This window comes from Mastigoproctus giganteus, chromosome 4 (assembly GCF_048544385.1).
Source record: "Mastigoproctus giganteus isolate SK-2022 chromosome 4, ASM4854438v1, whole genome shotgun sequence".
Taxonomy (NCBI): domain Eukaryota; kingdom Metazoa; phylum Arthropoda; class Arachnida; order Uropygi; family Thelyphonidae; genus Mastigoproctus; species Mastigoproctus giganteus.
The window spans coordinates 163,076,122-163,094,456 of NC_143578.1; the positions used below are offsets into that span (position 1 = coordinate 163,076,122).

At 38.4% G+C, this 18,335-nt stretch overlaps 1 protein-coding gene across 1 annotated transcript in view; it reads left to right on the top strand.

The window, feature by feature from the left end:
- LOC150087151 (uncharacterized) overlaps positions 1-8,651 on the top strand; it is a 122,469-nt gene extending 113,818 nt beyond the window's left edge. The window contains exons 3-4 of the mRNA XM_090371856.1: positions 1,729-1,873; positions 7,936-8,651. Coding sequence (XP_090227982.1) covers positions 1,729-1,873; positions 7,936-8,284 — 494 coding nt within the window. The 3' untranslated portion in view covers positions 8,285-8,651. The remainder of the gene's footprint in view (positions 1-1,728; positions 1,874-7,935) is intronic.
- Positions 8,652-18,335: the final 9,684 nt, after the last annotated feature.

Consider the following 18,335-nt stretch of genomic DNA (forward strand, 5'->3'; position numbering starts at 1 on the left):
AAAATGCAGATCTTGTACATCCATGCTTAATCTACTCCTGGTTTTGTCAGACTTGCTTTGGAAATCTCAGAAGAGACCACTCGTTGATAACCTGTGATTAAATAAGCTATACAACTATTAAAAAATGGTTGAATATCCAGAAGATAATTACTTTCGTGGTTTGATGATCAAACGAGATTTTCCTATGTAAACTCCATCTTTTTATGCACGTATAACATGACAAAGGCGTTTATTGATCAAAGTACCGAAGGGTGTCAACAAACAAAGATTAACGATCCCAAATATCTGATGTTGATGGATCATCTATCTCACTGTCTCATTTTTTATGGAAACACGCTTACAACTGACAAGCCACTTAGAAAATAAACGATTTTATTGAGCAGGGTAAAAAGTAATTTTAAATTCTCAAACAAGTGGGTTTAATAAAATAAAAAGGCTCAATAAAATGGATCCTTCAGAGATCTACACTCCTGACAGCCATAGCCTTTGACGTCCCATAAAATATTGAAAGGGTGGGGGGTTTTGACGTGACATAAACAGATTTTTGTCATCGATAAATCTCAATGGAGAACTGTCCACACGAATTTGGTGAGAAACCAACTGGACAAACAGTTTCATAGACTGTGAAAGGATTTAAACAAACTTCTCATAACTTTGAAAAGTGACAACAGAAACGTGTAATCGTGTTGGAGTAGCGAACTTTATAATATTAAAGAAATGATAAATGGCTGCATAAATTGCATTTGGACTGCGAAAATAAGAGCTCGCATACAGAGAAGTGATTTAAGTTTATGGAAATGTATTACAATTTATAAAATTTCCAAATATAGTACGTTTGTAGCTGGGGATAAGTCAGACAGTTTGTGACATCTGCTTCAGTATCGAGCTCCTGTTATGAATTCCAGAAGCTGAGTTATTAGGGAAGTGAGGGATATATAACATCTTTCTCCTTATTCGTAGGTCAAAATATTTGTGGAAGGGATCTATTTTTGTTTAATATCGTAGAAAGATAAATATCGTCGATGTATTTGGGTATCAAAAATGAAGTAGGAGATGAATCGAATCTTTAAATCTAGAAATCACAAGTTCCATCCATTGCCTTGAAAGATTAGAAATCTGAAAGTCATGCTCAAAGTATTTCTGAATGTATTCTTTGAAGTTAATATCTACAATTAGGATTTCCGATTAAATATAATTATACTGATATGATTTGTTTGAATTTTATATTGCGTTTTCGGTCAATAACCTCAAATGAAGATCGGCGCAGCTAATTATGAAGACAAGATCTCCAGTAATTGGTTTAGTGCTCAAGTATGTAAATGGCATTGATGTTCTCCAAAAATGAGATTAATTTTCGCCTCCTGGTAAACGGAGAATTCTCATCACACGTGCATCCACCACGTTCTAGCCGAATACTCCGGACTACTGCCCATTTCTTAGTAATTCCCTATGAAATGATCAGTTGAGGTAATTGAGAGGTTGAAGAAAAAAATTTAACCATTCTCATTGAAGGAACCGATGCTAGATGGCAAACCCACCAATACTGGACTTTGATTTTCCTCTGCCACATACTTTCAAGATGAATTTACCATACTGATGAGACCAAGCTGAGATCCGCTGCATTATTACTGTAGAGCTAATGGCTGGTGTCCATTTGAGGTAGTTCTTAAGATCGAAACGATTTTTCAAAAAGAGAAAAATATGCTGATTTTAAAATGTTTATTTCAGTGTCGCTAGATGCCAGACCAATAGTGATTCCTATCCTCTCGTGTGTCTTCAGCTTCCCAGTGGTGGCATTTGCTGTAATTTGTGCTCTTAGGTATCGAGCACAGAGGTCGAGAAGGCGGGATCATTTACGGAGGGTACAGTCCGGGTAAGTGATCTAACACTGTCCAATATTTCAAATTCACTTGCAATGAATATGTTACATCAGTTAGTGTAAGGTAAGGTGTAGGGTATGTTAGTGTCTAACGGCTCCTGGGATTTCTCCCATCTCCGCGGGTGTACATTTTGTCAGGGCCAGAGATTTGAGGTGTGTGTGGGGGTCATGTGCTGTATATTGTGTTGTGCCCTTTGTTCCGCCGAGCTCCTAGTGGGACCCGACGTTACCACACCGTGCCAAGGGGAGGCTGACCGGGTGTACCACTGATGCTAGAGTACTCTGGCGGGTCGTGCCACCTACTTTCCTGGGATTTCAGTGGTTAAGACCAGATTTGAGAATGAGATGATCGCTGTTTCTTGAGCAACGGTTGTAATTTTAACAGAGCGTAGGGTTGTTTGCTGATAACTTGTTCTAGGGCCAAATAGGTCGGGCAGTAATTTTGATGTTTTTAGATTTAGACCTTTGGGGTGTGTGTGTATATATATATATATATATATATATAAACGTTGTACAAGAGAAAAGTAAGGGAGGAAGGCAGAAGACTGGAGGGTAGGAAACAGAAGAAGGGGCCGACAGGGAAGATGGCTCCTGATTACAGTGTGGCATGCCCAGTGCCTCATCAGAGAGAAGAGTGGCGTGGAGGGTGGACTTAAAACCACCTCCCCACACAAAAAGAAAATCATTCTGTAAGAGAAAAATAGGGGGAGAGTAAAAGGACGGATGGTAGAAAACAGAAGAAAGAAGCCGAAGGGGAAAAAGAAAAGAAAAGAGAGAGAGAGAGAGAGAGATACCCCACAAGTCCAGGGTAGGTACAGCAAGCACGGCCAGTCAGTTGCAGCCGACAACTTGTTGGAAATCCAGCAGCGTGAGTGCTGCTATGGTGGATGGGTCATGTTCAGGAAGGTCTAGTCCAGGTGTCGTCATTGAGACTCCCTTTGGTGAGTCTGTGTTGCATCCAGACTGAAGGCTGGTCTAGTAGTCCATGATAACGAATAGTGGGGGGTGGTCAAAACCGGGAGTCCAAGATATGATGGTCAAGTCCAGGGATCGATGGTAGGTCTCTTCTTGATGATATGTGTCACGTCTGGTCGAGAGAAGTTGGTCCAGGAATCAATGATGAGGAATTTGTCAAGGTATGTGTGGACCCTGTTTTTGATTGCACTGCTAGTATTGTCCCAACAAAGTGGGGAGACCAGTTGACTACTTGAGGTGGGAGGGATCAAGTTGGGTTCTGTACTCCGGATGGTTTGTTGGTCAAGTCTTGTGCAAATTGGTCCAAGGTGTTAGCATCCATGGCTCAATGATGCGCAGCAACAATTGGCAGTCATGGTTGTTATGACCGGATTCGGATACTATGCTTTCTGCCTAGTAAAGCCGACCGGGCTAGCCAGGTGGGTAAAGTGCCTGCCTGGCAACCCAAAGGTCGCGGGTTCGATTCCCGCCTCGGGCTTGGATCAAAGTACTGCAAAAACCTTGGGAGGTGCACTATGGCCACAGAAGCCGATGCGCCAACAACTACCAAACCAAAAGCCTAGTAAATAGGTCCACTGCAAATTGAGTCAGGGCTCGGAAGTTTCTTCATTCTGTAGGGTGAGGTGTTCTTGATTTTGGTAGTTTAAGCGTAGTTTCGTTATTAGGATCCTCCTGAAGTCCTCGTAGATTTCACAGCTGTGGGCAAGGTGCTCCCACGTCTGATCCTCTCCACAGTGGCAGCGGAGTGAGTCTGAAATTCTGAAGTCATGTAGTTTTTTCTGGAAGGAGCCATGTCCAGTGAGGAGGTAGGTAGCATAGAGTCCCGGTGAAAACCAGACAGGTGTGAGGGGGTAGGAGGCCCTGACATCCGGGAGGAATCTTTTGCTGATAGCGCCTTTAGTTGATGTCTGCCATCTTTCTTTCCAGGTGTCTGTTAGATGTTCATTAAGTCTCTTCTTTTCAGCGTTTCTATTATTTGCTGGGTCAGTGGTGAAACCTGCGCAGGTAACTGCTCTTCCTTTGGCTATTTGGTAGAGTAACCCATGATCAGTTAGTGTAAGGTGTATTTAGTGTCAGACGGCACAAGGGGTTTCCCCCATCTCCGCGCAGTTTTCATTGCGGGTGTACCAGTTCACTGTAAATGCCAGATTTAAAAGTGTATGGATATTGTATATGTGTAGTGCCGTGTACCGTTGTTCATCTGGTCGTTTAGCCGCTGGACCCCTGCTGAGACCCAACGTTGCCCCACCTTCGCCCTGTGGAGGCAGACCAGGAACCCAGTAGACTTAAGTTACTCTGGCAGGTCCTGCCACCTAATTTTCTGAGATTTCAGTGGCTAGGACCTAAAAAAAAAAAGTAAATAAATAAAGAAATAAAATAAAAAGATAAATAGATAAAATAATAATAAAAAAATTATATTGTATTTATATTGCATGCATTAATATAAATTGCATTTATATTGCATGTAAGTTACCATTATTCCTCCGAATTATCAACCAGGTACATTTAGTACGATGAGAGTTTTCCAAAAATTAGAAACCTTCTGTGATTAGCACCAGACGGTATTCAAATATTAGTTGTCACATGGTATGATCACAATTTGGTGTCTGATAAATATTATACGCTTTCCTGGGGGGTTTTAATCAATCCGGTGCGATCATGGGAAAGCCAGACGATATTTTCAATTTTCAGAAAGGTGCACGTTTAGCAAGAGAACGTTTAGTTGGTGTATCGAAAGGAACCACCTCAAAATATATACCGTGAGCGGAAGAAGAAAGACTCAAAAGAAAAGAAGAAGGAGAAAATAAAGAAATGCGGCGGAATGTTAGTACTCCAAGAACGAAGCCGCAGCTTAAAGAAAGTTGTGCTTCAGTACAGAAGGTCCAGTGGGGAAAAAATGGCTGAAAAATTCATTTAAGCAAAGGAAGAACGGATCTAGGCGGCGAGGTTGAATAATCTTTGATTTGGTAGGCATGTGCCTATACTAAGGCCTTTTATAGCTTAAGCGCACGTTTATACTATAAAAAATCGAAATATTCGACTGGAGTGGTACCGAAAAACATGAAGACTGGACTGCGGAACAGCAAAAAAAAAAAAAAAAGATGGTGGTCTGATGAATCTCGATTGCACTTTTATGCACTAATGGTAGGGTGAAAGTATGGCGTAAACCTCACGAAGCCATGCATCCAGACTGTCTCATGCCCACCCACTCTACTGGCCCACCCACTCTAGTTGGTGTGATAATATGGGAGTATGTTCTTGTAGGGACTGGTTCCGCTTCTACAATTAGGTCATGTAACCTCCAATGAATATCGTTGTCGTATCGGACCAACTTCAATCTGCAGAGCTTCATTTTTTCCCGGATTGCAATGGATTCCTTCAAGACGACAACCCAACTATCCACCGTGAAAAAATTGTATTTGAATGGTTCAAGGAACATTGCCAAGATTTCCAACATCTACCCTGGCAGCATAATTCTTCAGATCTGAATTCTTCTGGGATATGTTGGAAAGAGCAGTTCTCTGCCGAAGGGTCAAAAGTCTGGTGGAATCCATACCACGACGTGCACTGGCTGTAATTCAGGCAAATACTCGTGATAATTATTTCACAATTATGTATGCGTTCAATAATAATTTAACCTTAAGAGTTTAATATTGCCCATAATAGGGTTCTTAATTTTTACATGTACACTGGCTCACAGAAATTAAGATAAACGACAAAAGTGCAACAGTTTGCAAAATAATTGAAACTTATTTGCGAAAGAAACTGAAGTTTTTTATGTAAATATATCTTATTATGCAACAGCATCGTGTGTGCACTTATGGTTAAGCATTTCATTAACACTAAAATATGCAAAATTGTAACTGAAAATTAGAATCCAGCGAAGGAAGTTAGGTGTCACATAGCAGGCTCTCATACTGTCAATGATAATTTTTTGGTGGTATTGAAAGCCATTCTTTTAGGAGAGGAAATTCAGCAGTTATGAATTGCTCTCCTAAGCTGTAGTAGGGGGAAGGGAAGGATTTGAAATTTTTCGCACCAACGCATCCCATATTTTCTCAATAGGATTTGGGTCTAAGGATTGGAGAGCAGTATTCGGGAAATATTCTCACCGTGAGAAAATAAGTTTCCCATCCACTGTGCTCTGTAAGGGAGAGAATTGGTGTCATTTAGAAAGAGGGGACCATGACGCCTCCTTAAAAGTCCGATATAAGGCTCAAAATTTAGACCCTATACCTCAAGGGCAGTCTCCCTCATGCTTGTTCACAATGAGTTCTGCCTGTGTGGTCCCTTACTGATATTTATGGTTAGTTTCAAGTCTCTCTCTCAAATGAGAATTCATTGAAAGTCGAGCCACTCATCTGAGCCACTGGAGAACATAACATTGCACAACCGTTATTGGATCCAAGTGAAGTGTTTCTGATATTGAATCGGGCTCTTCTCTGCAAATGAGGTGAGAGAAACATCATGTGGCACCTTACATAAAGCTCTTCCACAGCTTACGGGATATAGCTCAGCAGGAGATAATCCGTACTAAGGAGTCTTCACACTCTGAAAGATTTGCAGTACACGCATCTCGCTATTTAAAACCACTCATATTTACTTATCAGAATGATATTTAGATGTGCTAATACGTACTTGTATCAGTTGCTTATCTGCGTGTGCAATTTGAGTTCGATTTCCAAATGGCACATACGAAAACTCCAGTATACCTTAACGTCTGTTGAGATACAAATTGCTCATTTTAAAACTGTAAAATAAGAGCAATTAAAACTTAAAATCTAGCCAAGTAATTAATAAATTCTTCTCATATGAATTTACCTGTAGTTAATAATTTATCGTATTTAGCTTTCTGTTAATTATTATTACATCAATTTTCATTAAGAATAATTTAAAACAAAGTCCCAAATAATCTCCAAAATTAACTGCCAAGGATTTCTTCGTTGTCTAAGTATTGCAAAAATTTCTCTAACAACAACAACAGGGTAGAATGTTCTCGTATGATACATAACACCGGGCTAAGGCAAAAGGATGTTATTACAAGCAGGCGAAGAACAGGTAAAAGTTTCTAAGGACAAACAAGACAGCCGCTGATCATTCCCCTCAAATGGCATGTTTTGTTGTAGCAATACTGCAAGAAAGAAAAGCCACAGACGCAGAGAGGAGCAATACAACTATAACATTCCTCTCTTTCCTTCGTTTATGCCAATCTACGTCTCCAGGTAAGCATTAATCCAATCTGGAGGAACAAGCAAACTTGTAACTTTTTTCTACTACACAACACACCGTTCATATAAATTACTGCAGTCAGGTCCGATGTCAGTTAAAGGTGATTATAATTGCAGACAGGAGGAGTAAACATAATTACTCTTTGACAGCCTTAATTTGCATCAGCGGCTACCATTAGCGTGGATACTCCATAATTTCCAGGGAAATTCGACTAAAATGGGACATGGTTCGCTTCATTACGCCTCAGCTTCCCTTGCTAACTTCCCAACTAATTATGACTTAAATTAAAGATCTCGTAGCGTCGATGTAATCCAAATCACTCCTTGTATTTTATTCCTAACACCGATTTCATCACACCGCACTAATGTATTCTTCGCCAATGACGTCAGAGTAACAACCAGGTCATGTATATCAGAGAGTAAAATTTCAACGGTTACTGGAAGTCTATTTGAAGGGATTCTGGGATAATTTTAACGCCCTTTCACATTTTGTACAATCTATAGAATTAAACTATACTATAGAGTCTGGGGATGTGAATTCTTTTACTTTTATCAAACGCCAGCTTTGGAAAGATTCTTTTTTACTGTGGTTTGCGTTTGATTTATGGTTTAGTATTGTTTGCTGTGGCCATCTTAACCGATGACGCGTGGACTCTGAAATGGGCTGACAATAACCTGGACTTTGAACTGTTTTCTAGACGTATCTATTTTTGTGTGGTCTTTGGGTCTTCCCACTCTGTAATTGCACTAAAACAAGGGATGAAATATTACAGTTATGTAAATTAAATAAAAAACCCAACTACCTTTATAATTCTATATAATTTAATCATATTTTCTGTTTTTCCCCAACAGATGTCGCTCTGTAACCCTAGAAATCCCGGCAAGAGAGAAGTCGTCATTTTATTCCAAAGATTCGTCTTCGGACCCCAGCATGAAAGGTATGATGAACGACCGCCTAGACATTCTGCCAGACTCCGATAGTCCCTCATCATCCAGCAGACGTGCTTCGAGGAATAACAATCACGTGAAGTTCATGACCACCACTGCCGTTCTTCACGCGCGAGAGATCGCGGGCCTGAACGGACGCTTCGGCGGTACAGTGAAAACGGAAATATGTTACTGGGACGAGGTGTCCCACGTGGAATGCGCAGAGACGCTGGAGAAAGAACTGAGGGAAAATTTAGAGAGTCTAACTAGGTAGCACCCGCTGTACAATGCTTATCGACATGAGCTTATGAAACGTAACCCCCCTAACGCTTCCTGCTTATTCCATTACAGAATAAGGATCCGTATACGTGTGAGGGAAGTCCAATCTCCTCCCCAAAAAGAAGCGGCGCGATGGGGATGCAACAAAGTGTCCACTCTGGATCTATCCAAGTGCCTGACAATATTTTCCAAATAATTCATCCATCTCTCCTCTGAAGGAAAGCAAATATTGGCGAAATAAATCAAATATGACGACTGTGTTAGCCTTACATTAAGGCTAATAAAATAATGATGCTATTTTTGCTGATGTTATCATGCCCAGAGATGACGTATGTTTGGACGTCATGTGACGTACTCTATTCCTTTACAAGACCAATTAACAATTCACAATTAGTATGAAATAAACACGATTTTAACCAGCTGTCCGTTAAGTTCATTAATTATTCGTTAAGTTCATTAATTACATTTCAAATTTCCTTCGCCTTACTCAAATTCAAAACAGCAAATACACAAAATAACTTCCGCAATTCACTTAATGCAAAAAAAAAAAAAAAAATAGCAGGCTTTAGAATTGTTGAATCCTCTGCTTCTTTTTGAGATAGTACAGCGTATTTATTTTCGCTAACTGAACCTCCTTCTTTGAAAGAACTTCTAAAGAACTTCTAAACACAGAAAAATGTCAAATGTGATAGCTGAAAATAACGAAGTGAAGCCGTTAAAATAATTGATTATTTTTCTATTCTGTGTTTCCATTATAGAAAAGTATTTGCGCAAAACGAAATATTTATAAGAATAGTTTCATTTTTAATATTCTGCGTATCAATGTAGGAATCTTTGAAATAATGCTTTGATTATAAAGTGATTTTAAAATGAAATAAACTGTTCTATCCTTTTGCTTTTCAACTCAGAGCTTTCGTTTTAATAACCTAGGCAACGCCAATATTCTCGAAAATATTGCGAGATTACAATAATAGATTCGCATACGCAAAATAAATCTTCGTTCGAGGGTATTCCGGAAATGCCTTGTTCCCATGACAACAAGCATTACGACATCATTGTAGTCGTTTGGTTATGAAAAAAATGGCCGATTCCTCAGCATTCAGCTTCATAATAACATTCTTTTAAACTAAAATTACTAATTACTACAAGTATTTTAAGCTTTGTTATTAATTTTATCAAGTTCATTAAACGATAAGTCGATTTCTTTTGTTGAAAAAAGTTTTTGGACGCAGTAAATTAAACATTTAATTCTGGAGGAAACATTCAGAAGCTTGCGTTCTCTCTTTCACTCTTTTGTGACTAACAGGAAGGTAAATTACGTCGTCTTAATAATCCCATCCGATAATAAGCACAATATCAAAAACTCAAAGTTCATTAAAAACAGGAATTCTGAAAGAAATGACTTAACTTCAATCTTTTATAAAGTCAAATTCGAAATTAAAAAAAAGCCTACTAGAAAAAAAGGACAATTTCTACAGTCTATTAAAAATAGTTTTCTTATTTGTGGATATTTAACATCTTGCGGTATCAATTTTATAATAAACGAACTCTTGATATTCGCCCACGAAAGTCCTTAAATCCCTTTAATTTCTTAAAATAAGCATTTTAACAAAAGGTGCGCTTCATTTGAAATACCCTTCACAACACCCACTATATTCTCTTTAATGTCATCAAAGCGGATGATAAAGATTTTATAAGTTTTAGAGAATGCGCGTGAATGAAAAGTCATTGAACTATCTGATATAAAATTATCTAGCCTTCCCTCAAATATTTGAGGGAACGCTAGATAATTTTACTTTTAAAAAATCTAGTTTTTCAGCAAATGAATGTGAAGTTATCAGTCTATCTGAATGAACCAAACTTCTCGTGCACCCTTTAAACAGTTGCATCGGACCTAAGAGTTGCCAGAAATTCATTCGACGAATTCATGCTCTTCCAGATGACTTTATAAGTGACTATCCAATGTGGGGCATGGAATGTTTAGGGGCTTTTTTTCACAATGTGACGTGAGTTGAATGTGTTTTTCTAAGAGAGGCAAAGCAACCACACAATCTACAGAAAAATATATACGGCATAAGTGGCTGATGCACTTAAAAACGTATGAAAACCTGTTGAGGGAAGGATGATGATTATTGTAACCGCTGTGCTAACCACGAAGACCCCTCTATACATACCGATGTTGTCATAGTAAGGTCGCCAAAGAGCAATCTTTCTTTCCATGTGTATTATGTTCAGAAATAGCGTCTTTTCTAGTCAATTTGCCTGTTTTTTTCTGGATGAAAAACCAGAAGTTTTCTCCAGAAACACAGACATTTTGGTAATTCACTGCATTACTCCATCTATGAAATAGTTGGTTAAGATTATAGTTCAACCAAAATTGTATTAAGGCTCAGAGTAGCTAAGAATCTGGTACATCCGCCCTCGTGGTTAGCACAGTTGGTATAATCGACGTGCTCCCCACCCCGGCTGGAAAAGCTTGAGTTAGAGTCCAACGGAAATGTCCACATCAAGGGCCAATGTAGCATTAGAAGCACAGCAAGCGTGGGTAGCACAGTTGGTAGGATTGCCATATCACCCACATTGGGTGGAAAAGACTGAGTTCAAGTCCCATCGATGAGGGGAGGAATCTCTATGGGCCTTTTTCACAATATGGCCATGGTAGTCGATCTCAGGAGAAGATGGTTTTTTTCCTGCTGTCAACTCGGGTTTTTCGTCCAGCAAAATAGAAAATCAACCTCAGAACACACACGAAATTCACAGACAACGTACACTGAGGATCATGGCCTTAGTTGTTGATACTCCTAAAACCCTACAACAAAAACTTAACATAACAGGTACTTCCGTAGACTATCACGCCAGTTGCTCGAAGTTAATGAATTCAGCATTATTCAATCTTGACCGCAAAATGCTTCGTGCAACAAAAATCACCAATCGTGAATCAGAGGTCACTGGAGATTGAAAAAGATTGGTTGTTAGTAGGATCGTGGAGGAAAGAAAGTGAGAAATCTACCATGCTAGGAGATAATGTAGTCTTAAAGTGCCAAACCCGATACTTACCAACACCAGGAAGGCCTAGGTAAGAATTTTCGCATACCCGTGCTTGCATAGGAGGTACATCGCAACTCCAAGCAAGAAAATATGCACCTGTTTCAATCCACTAACTGGTAAAGGATGTTTAACTGTGTGTATCGCACAGTGCGTGATAATTTTCTTCAGCGAGCCCTAATTACAAAGTGAAATCAAAATGAGCAGAACAAAACTGCGAAATAATATGTGGAAAGAAGATGAAATCTTCGATTTACCTAATCGATGAATTAAAGTAAAGACTCAACCATTAAAATGTACTGGGCGTTGATTATTCAGTTGTAAACATATCTCGAGATTGTGCATTACGAAGACTGTGTGCAACATATGACACCCCCTAACAATTTTAATCAGAACTCTGAAGAGTTTGGACAGGAGAATAACAGACCGCACTACTTTTAAAGATAAACATGAGTATAGAACTAACTCGCTTGAATTAAAACCATACACAATACAGGGTTTATCATAACATGTGGGACCCGCTTCAAGGATGTATTTAGGACCTTGACACAATAAAAAAAAGTTCATGAAAACATAGGTTCGATTTCGACTCATTTTCGGATTCTAGCAACTTGCTGCTTACGTTTACAGGAAATTCTCAAAATGACCACATTGGGACTGAATACAAGCCTGCAAAAACGTCATCACAGACCTCTTCACCTACTCAAAAGTTCCAGGTGCCTATCGGATTTGGTGTTCTGGTGCTGATGGGTCTGCTACCATCTGAAACTCGTTTTCTAAATGCACCAGTTTCCACAAAGCATTCAGTATTCTCTGGAAACCTTTTTTAATTGGCACAGGACGATTAGGGAAGTATTCTGTAAACAGACATCTTGCCTCTGCTGTACTGCATCTAGAAAGTCCATATCCATAGATGAGATGCATGTCTGCCATTTCTCGATTTAAACAAGCCTCAATATCACAGCAAATGCACAGTATCATAGCAAACTTCACTTTCTAAGCTCCCTTGATGGGAGAACTAACTGAAATCACTCAAAGAACACTATGGGATCTTGTTTACGCAACTACAGCAAGGTCCTCTAGGAGATATCAAGTACTGTTTGTAAACAGTTGAATGGAGCCAGCTATAAACGGTTTTCTGCACTGTAATCATCATGTGTGTTTTTTTAAGACCAAATCGAGCATAGGCCATTCTTAACCTTCAGGGTGATATTGCCATTAAAAACAGAACGTGAAAACAATGGATCCTTTATAACAACTTATTCTGAACAACGAAACAAGATTATGGGCTTGTTCCTTTTCAATCCACTCTCCACTGAGGCAAATCATTATTACAGAAATCCCGTCGTGATATTTAAATACCATTCTACTGCCTTTGCTATGTACAAAGAATCACACAAAGGAACAACTGAGAATCCATTATTGTCACAGACGAGAAATTTTTTGAAGGGTTTAGAGTCTGACCGCAGGAGACCTCACAAAGTAATTAGCTTCTGCAAGCCCGTTATTTTCTATTTGGCTGCAGTAATGGAGGTATAAAGAAGAGATCGTGGATGTAATACGATATATGCATTTCGACAAGTCATTAAATTTCTTGGTGATTACAGGCTAATGAAGAGAATATACATTACCTCTACAAAAAGATCTTATGAATACATATTAAATAAACGCGATTAACGTAACTACAAGTTAATTAGAATGAGTATCTATGCTGGCTAAATCATCCGGTAGTGTAAACATCAAAACCTGATGCAGATGCCCATCTATAACGTCCATCAACTGTCGTAAACGCCAATGTAACTAAGGCTATAAGGCATCGGTATATTATGGCTGTTAGTTTACGTTATTTTAATCACACAGAGGAAGTGGTGACCACTGCCAATTGATGGATCTGGAGTTTGCCGTGACGGTTGTATACTGTTGCTAAGGAAGTTGAGACTTGACTTACCAAATGGTATGCACGAATGCATTTGGAGAGTTATGAATTTTATACATGAATTAATTTCAAGACGATTCGTGATACTTGGAGTTATCATCCCCTGAAGTCTCCCGTGGATATCAAAAAAAGTAAAATGACATATCAGGATGTCAGCCAGCCTCTCTGGACTCCAAGAACAGTTCAGTTGGTTATTACTCATTTTCTTATAGGGTGGAACCTACAAATAAAAACATCTTACAAATTAACACGTGAGGAGACGCGATTGAGGTGTAAGGAAAGAAACTAATTCTCATTGATAGAAAGGAAAAGAGCCAGTACCAACAGCTGATCGGTCCGTGGGAGATTTCCCGGTGGGTACGTCTCCAAATCCAAAAATGAGACCAATATCATATAACGTTTGGGGCCAGTTTGTTTAGGACAGCTAAGGCTCTTATTTCGCTAGTTTGACCAGTGAGTACGAACTTGGACATAACAGAAGACTGAATCTCATGGTTTAATTTAGAAGAACTATGAATAATTCAGATTTTTTTGGCGCAGAATTCCTTGCATCATTTGCTATTCAAATACTATTGTTACTATTCTTCAAAGTTCCTCTGTGGTAATCACCTTACCCACTCGGAAAGAGGTCTTCGTTTGAATTCCATCAGATAAGACGCTGTAGGAATACTTAGAGGACCCTTAAATTGTAGCTGTAGTTAACCCATTTCAGACAGAGGAGTAAGATTTTTCTTAAGATTTATCGCAGATTTGTTTCAGTCCACACAACATGCAAATCGACCTGTGAATGCATTCGCACATAATACACGATAAAAAAAAAATAAACCCAGATGATGTATCATTTTAATGCATTAAACAAATCAACTCCAAAAATTTCTGTAGGTTTGATTTCTCAATTGATCGTTTTATTAACGGTGTATAAGGAATCTTCTAATTTGCCTTAATGCCAATGAAATTCGATACTCGATCTTGCTCATCGAGATATAATTCTTCATGGAACATGTTCATGATCTACAGATCAGTGCAACGGAAAGAAACATTTGTCTTTTCCTTAGCTCAATAAATAATTAAAAAACTGGACGTTCGTTCAGCCTGCTATTTGTATTAGCAAACTTACTACTCACCTGAGCATAAATTTCTTCGATTTTATTGAAGAAAATTTATTTAACGTTTCATTTAACATTCCTTTCATTTAGCATCGCTTATAATTTATTACAGAAATCGCTACGTCACATGCTATAAATATGGTACCGTTGTTGATGGAAATGTTTCTATGGTAGAGGTTTATCGATTTACCTCATCCACATGAAAAAAAAAAAACGGATAAAGGCGTAGCATCAGAAATTCTTGCTGATTATTAATGGAATCGACAAAAAATGGCACAAATATTAGAGGATTCATATAAAAATGAGAATTTTTGTATGAATTTCTCTTGCAAAGCATATTATTGATGCGTATGCAATTTCTGTAAACCCTGGCAGTGTTATTTTAACAACTCTGCTACAGTTCGAAGCCCTTTCGTTATTTTTAAACTAATACACCTTCCCTAAATTTTCTTCCAATCTTGCTTCATCTCGTATGAAGCTCCTCGTAATGATTTTGTCTCTATTTAAACCGACTTTCTACCGCTTTGCTGTTTACGAAATCTTTATTATTGGAAACTCTTCTTGGAATGTGAAAAGAACCTAATGATCCCGATGCTTTAAATTGGTCCAAATATTCGAAAGAAACTCATATAATCAATAAAATTCTACCGTAAAACATCCGAAACATTAAAGCAGAAGCAGCATAGCTCGGAAACTGTTGGTATGCAGACAGAGCATCATTAAACTTCAGTACGAATCCAATATCCCATTTGTGTGAAACGTAAAATAATGAACCAATGTATACTTCCCCACCATGACTTATGAAACTTGGGCACACGCCAAAAGAATGGAAGAGAAGCTGAAAACCACACAGCGAAGAATGGAACAAATTACATTACGTATCAGACTGTTAGATAAGAAGAGAAACACATGGATTAGTAGGCAAACACAAATAAAGGACATTCTTACCAAAAGCAAAGAACTGAAATGGTATAGTCGTAGTGGCATGTGATGCAAGAAAGCAAGTGTATGAGCTTATGCAGCATCAGCGAAACAAAAAAAAAAAAAAAAAAAAAAAAAAAAAACACACCATTCCTTCCAAATGCCTGTCTAGTTCCTCCTTAAATTTATTCAACCTATCAACGGCAGATGGAAGTTTGTTCAGCAATTAACCACCCGCTGGCTAAAGGCAAATTTCCGCACATCTATTCTACATCTGTCTTTTCTTAATTTGAATTTATGCCCCCTTAGGTTCGTAATCTGAACAAGTGGAAGGATCCCATTCGAATTCAGCATGCTCAACCTATTCAAGGCCTTATACACCTCAATCAGATCACCGCGCAGGTGCCTAGTCTCCAGCCACTGCAATTTGCAGAACTTAAGCCTCTCTTGGTAAGAGGATCCCTTCATTCCTCTCACCAATCTTGTTGCCCTTCTCTGTACATGCTCAAGCAAATCTACATCCTTCCTAAAATGAGGCCTCCACAACTGTACGCAGTACTCAAGGCGTGGCCTGATCATTGCCTTATACAGAGGGACAATCCTTTTCCCAACTAGCAAAATTCCTATATATCATTGACAAAACCCCATGACCTGCCCTGGCAGCCTGTCTGCATTGCTCAGGAAACTTCATATCTGACTGCACAATTACTCCCAGGTCTTTTTCATTTTCTACCACTTTAAATGTAGTACCACACAGTTGGTACTTTTCTCTGGGGTTACTTTTACCCATATGCAGTACTTTGCATTTATCAAAGTTAAACTTCAGTTGCCACTTCTTAGCCCATCTGCCCAAATTATCTAGATCCTGTTGTAGTAGCACACTGCCATTAACAACACTGTCATTAACAACCCTGCCAACCTTTGTATGATCTGCAAACTTCGACACTAAGCCTGATATCCCTTCATCAATATCATTGATAAATATACAAAACAACAGTGGACCCAAAACCGAACCCTGTGGAACTCCAATAATAACATTAGTCCACGAAGAGCAGCACCCATTAATTACCACCCTCTGTCTTCTCCCACTTAACCATCCTTTTATCCATTGTAGCAACTTACCCTTAATACCATTCTGCTCCAATTTGTACATTAGTCTTCCACGCAGACAGTGTCAAAAGCTTTCCTGAAATTCAAATATATGATATCAAATTTATTTTTTGCATCCAGTTCCTTTGTATCCACATCATAATATCCTATGAAATTTGTCAGACAAGACTTTCCGTTAACAAAACCATGCGGTGTCCGAGCTATAACTGAAGTCTTGTCTAGATGATCATGCAATGCATATTTAACCAGTGACTCCATTATTTTACCCGGAACAGAAGTTAAACTAACTGGTCTGTAGTTACTCGTGTCACCCTTCGATCCTCTTTGTGAATTGGGGATACATTTGCACATCTCCAGTGCGTGGGGACCTCTCCTGAGTCAAAGGATGCTCTCATAATTATGGCTAGGGGTTTGCTTAGTTACTTTTCTGCCTCCTTTAATATAACTGGATAGATCCCATCCATCCCAGGTGCCTTTCTTATGTTTAACTTCAACAATTTCTCCTCCACTTTGCTCTCAGTTATTATAAAATCATTAAGCACCCTACTACAATTTGATAACCTTAACTCCTCACGTGTGAATGTAGATGCAAAATACTCATTCAGTTTGTTTGCTATCTGAGCAGGATCATCAACAGTCGAACCATCGATGTCAAGTGGACCAATCATATTCATTCCCTTCCTTTTAGAGTTTATATAAGTAAAGAAATCCTTGCTGTTTTTCTTAGCATCTTTTGCCAAAGATTTCTCGTAATCTGCCTTCGCCTGCCTAACCTCCTTTGTGACCTGATTACAGACTAGCTTATATCTGCCATAGGCTTCTGAGTCGCTTGATAATTTATATGCATCCCATGCATTTTTCTTCTCTGTTACGAGTCTCATTAGTTCATTTGATAACCATTTACGCCTAAACCTTGAACAATATTTCTTAATAGGTATGAAACTTTTAGTAGCATCCACGATTAATTCCTTGAATGGTCTTTGGCTAGACATAGCTTTAAGACATGATGACAGATAGATAGACTAAGAAAATAACAGAATGGTATCCAAGAGGAGCTAAAAGAAAACCTGGAAGACAACAACGGAGATGGACAGATGAAATTCGAGAGTTCGTGGGTAGAAAATCGTCGGCCATTTGCTTCTCCAAACATAAATCTACGACAAAAATACCTTCAGAGTTCATGGATATTTTTACAAATATACCCTGGAAGCATGATTCTGTAGAAGAGACAAAGAAAATGTCTTAATTAAAGATAACTTCTGTTTAATGTTTGTTTAAACAAATACACACAATTTTCCATGAAGAGAAGGCATTTAAATTTAAACATAATACATGACGATGCCTTTTCTAACTCCCACCCCTACTTTTACATTTCTCTACACCGAAGACTGCTCAGCTAGAATATGCTTTCTTAAAATCATTAATGCACTCGTGCAAACATATGGAAATATGTCCTTACTGTTCCGATAAATGGAGATAAGATAAATAAAATATTCAGTGCGAGTATTCATATCATTTCTGTTCGTTCAAACAATACGAATGGCCAATTTAATAAATCTTTTTATTACTTTATTATCTGCTAATCCTGCTTGAGAATTATACGCAAAATTTTCTAAATAAGACACAAAATTATTTACAAAATTAATTAGCAGATAATTCCAGCAAATTAAAACATCAATTATTACTCCGAATGAATTATATTTTTCAATCGAAAAGTAATTTTTTAAGAAAAATATTCACCACTTACTTTTTATTTATAAAGCGATACGTCATAAATAATCTCTTTATATTCTTTTGCTACGCCTTTCTTTAAACTGAAGCTTGTCTTTCTGCAGAACTCCCCTCAAACATCCGTTCCACTTTAGAATATCATCCATGAAGTCGGCTATTATTATTCAAAATAAAAACTCCCCCAGGTATAACGAAAC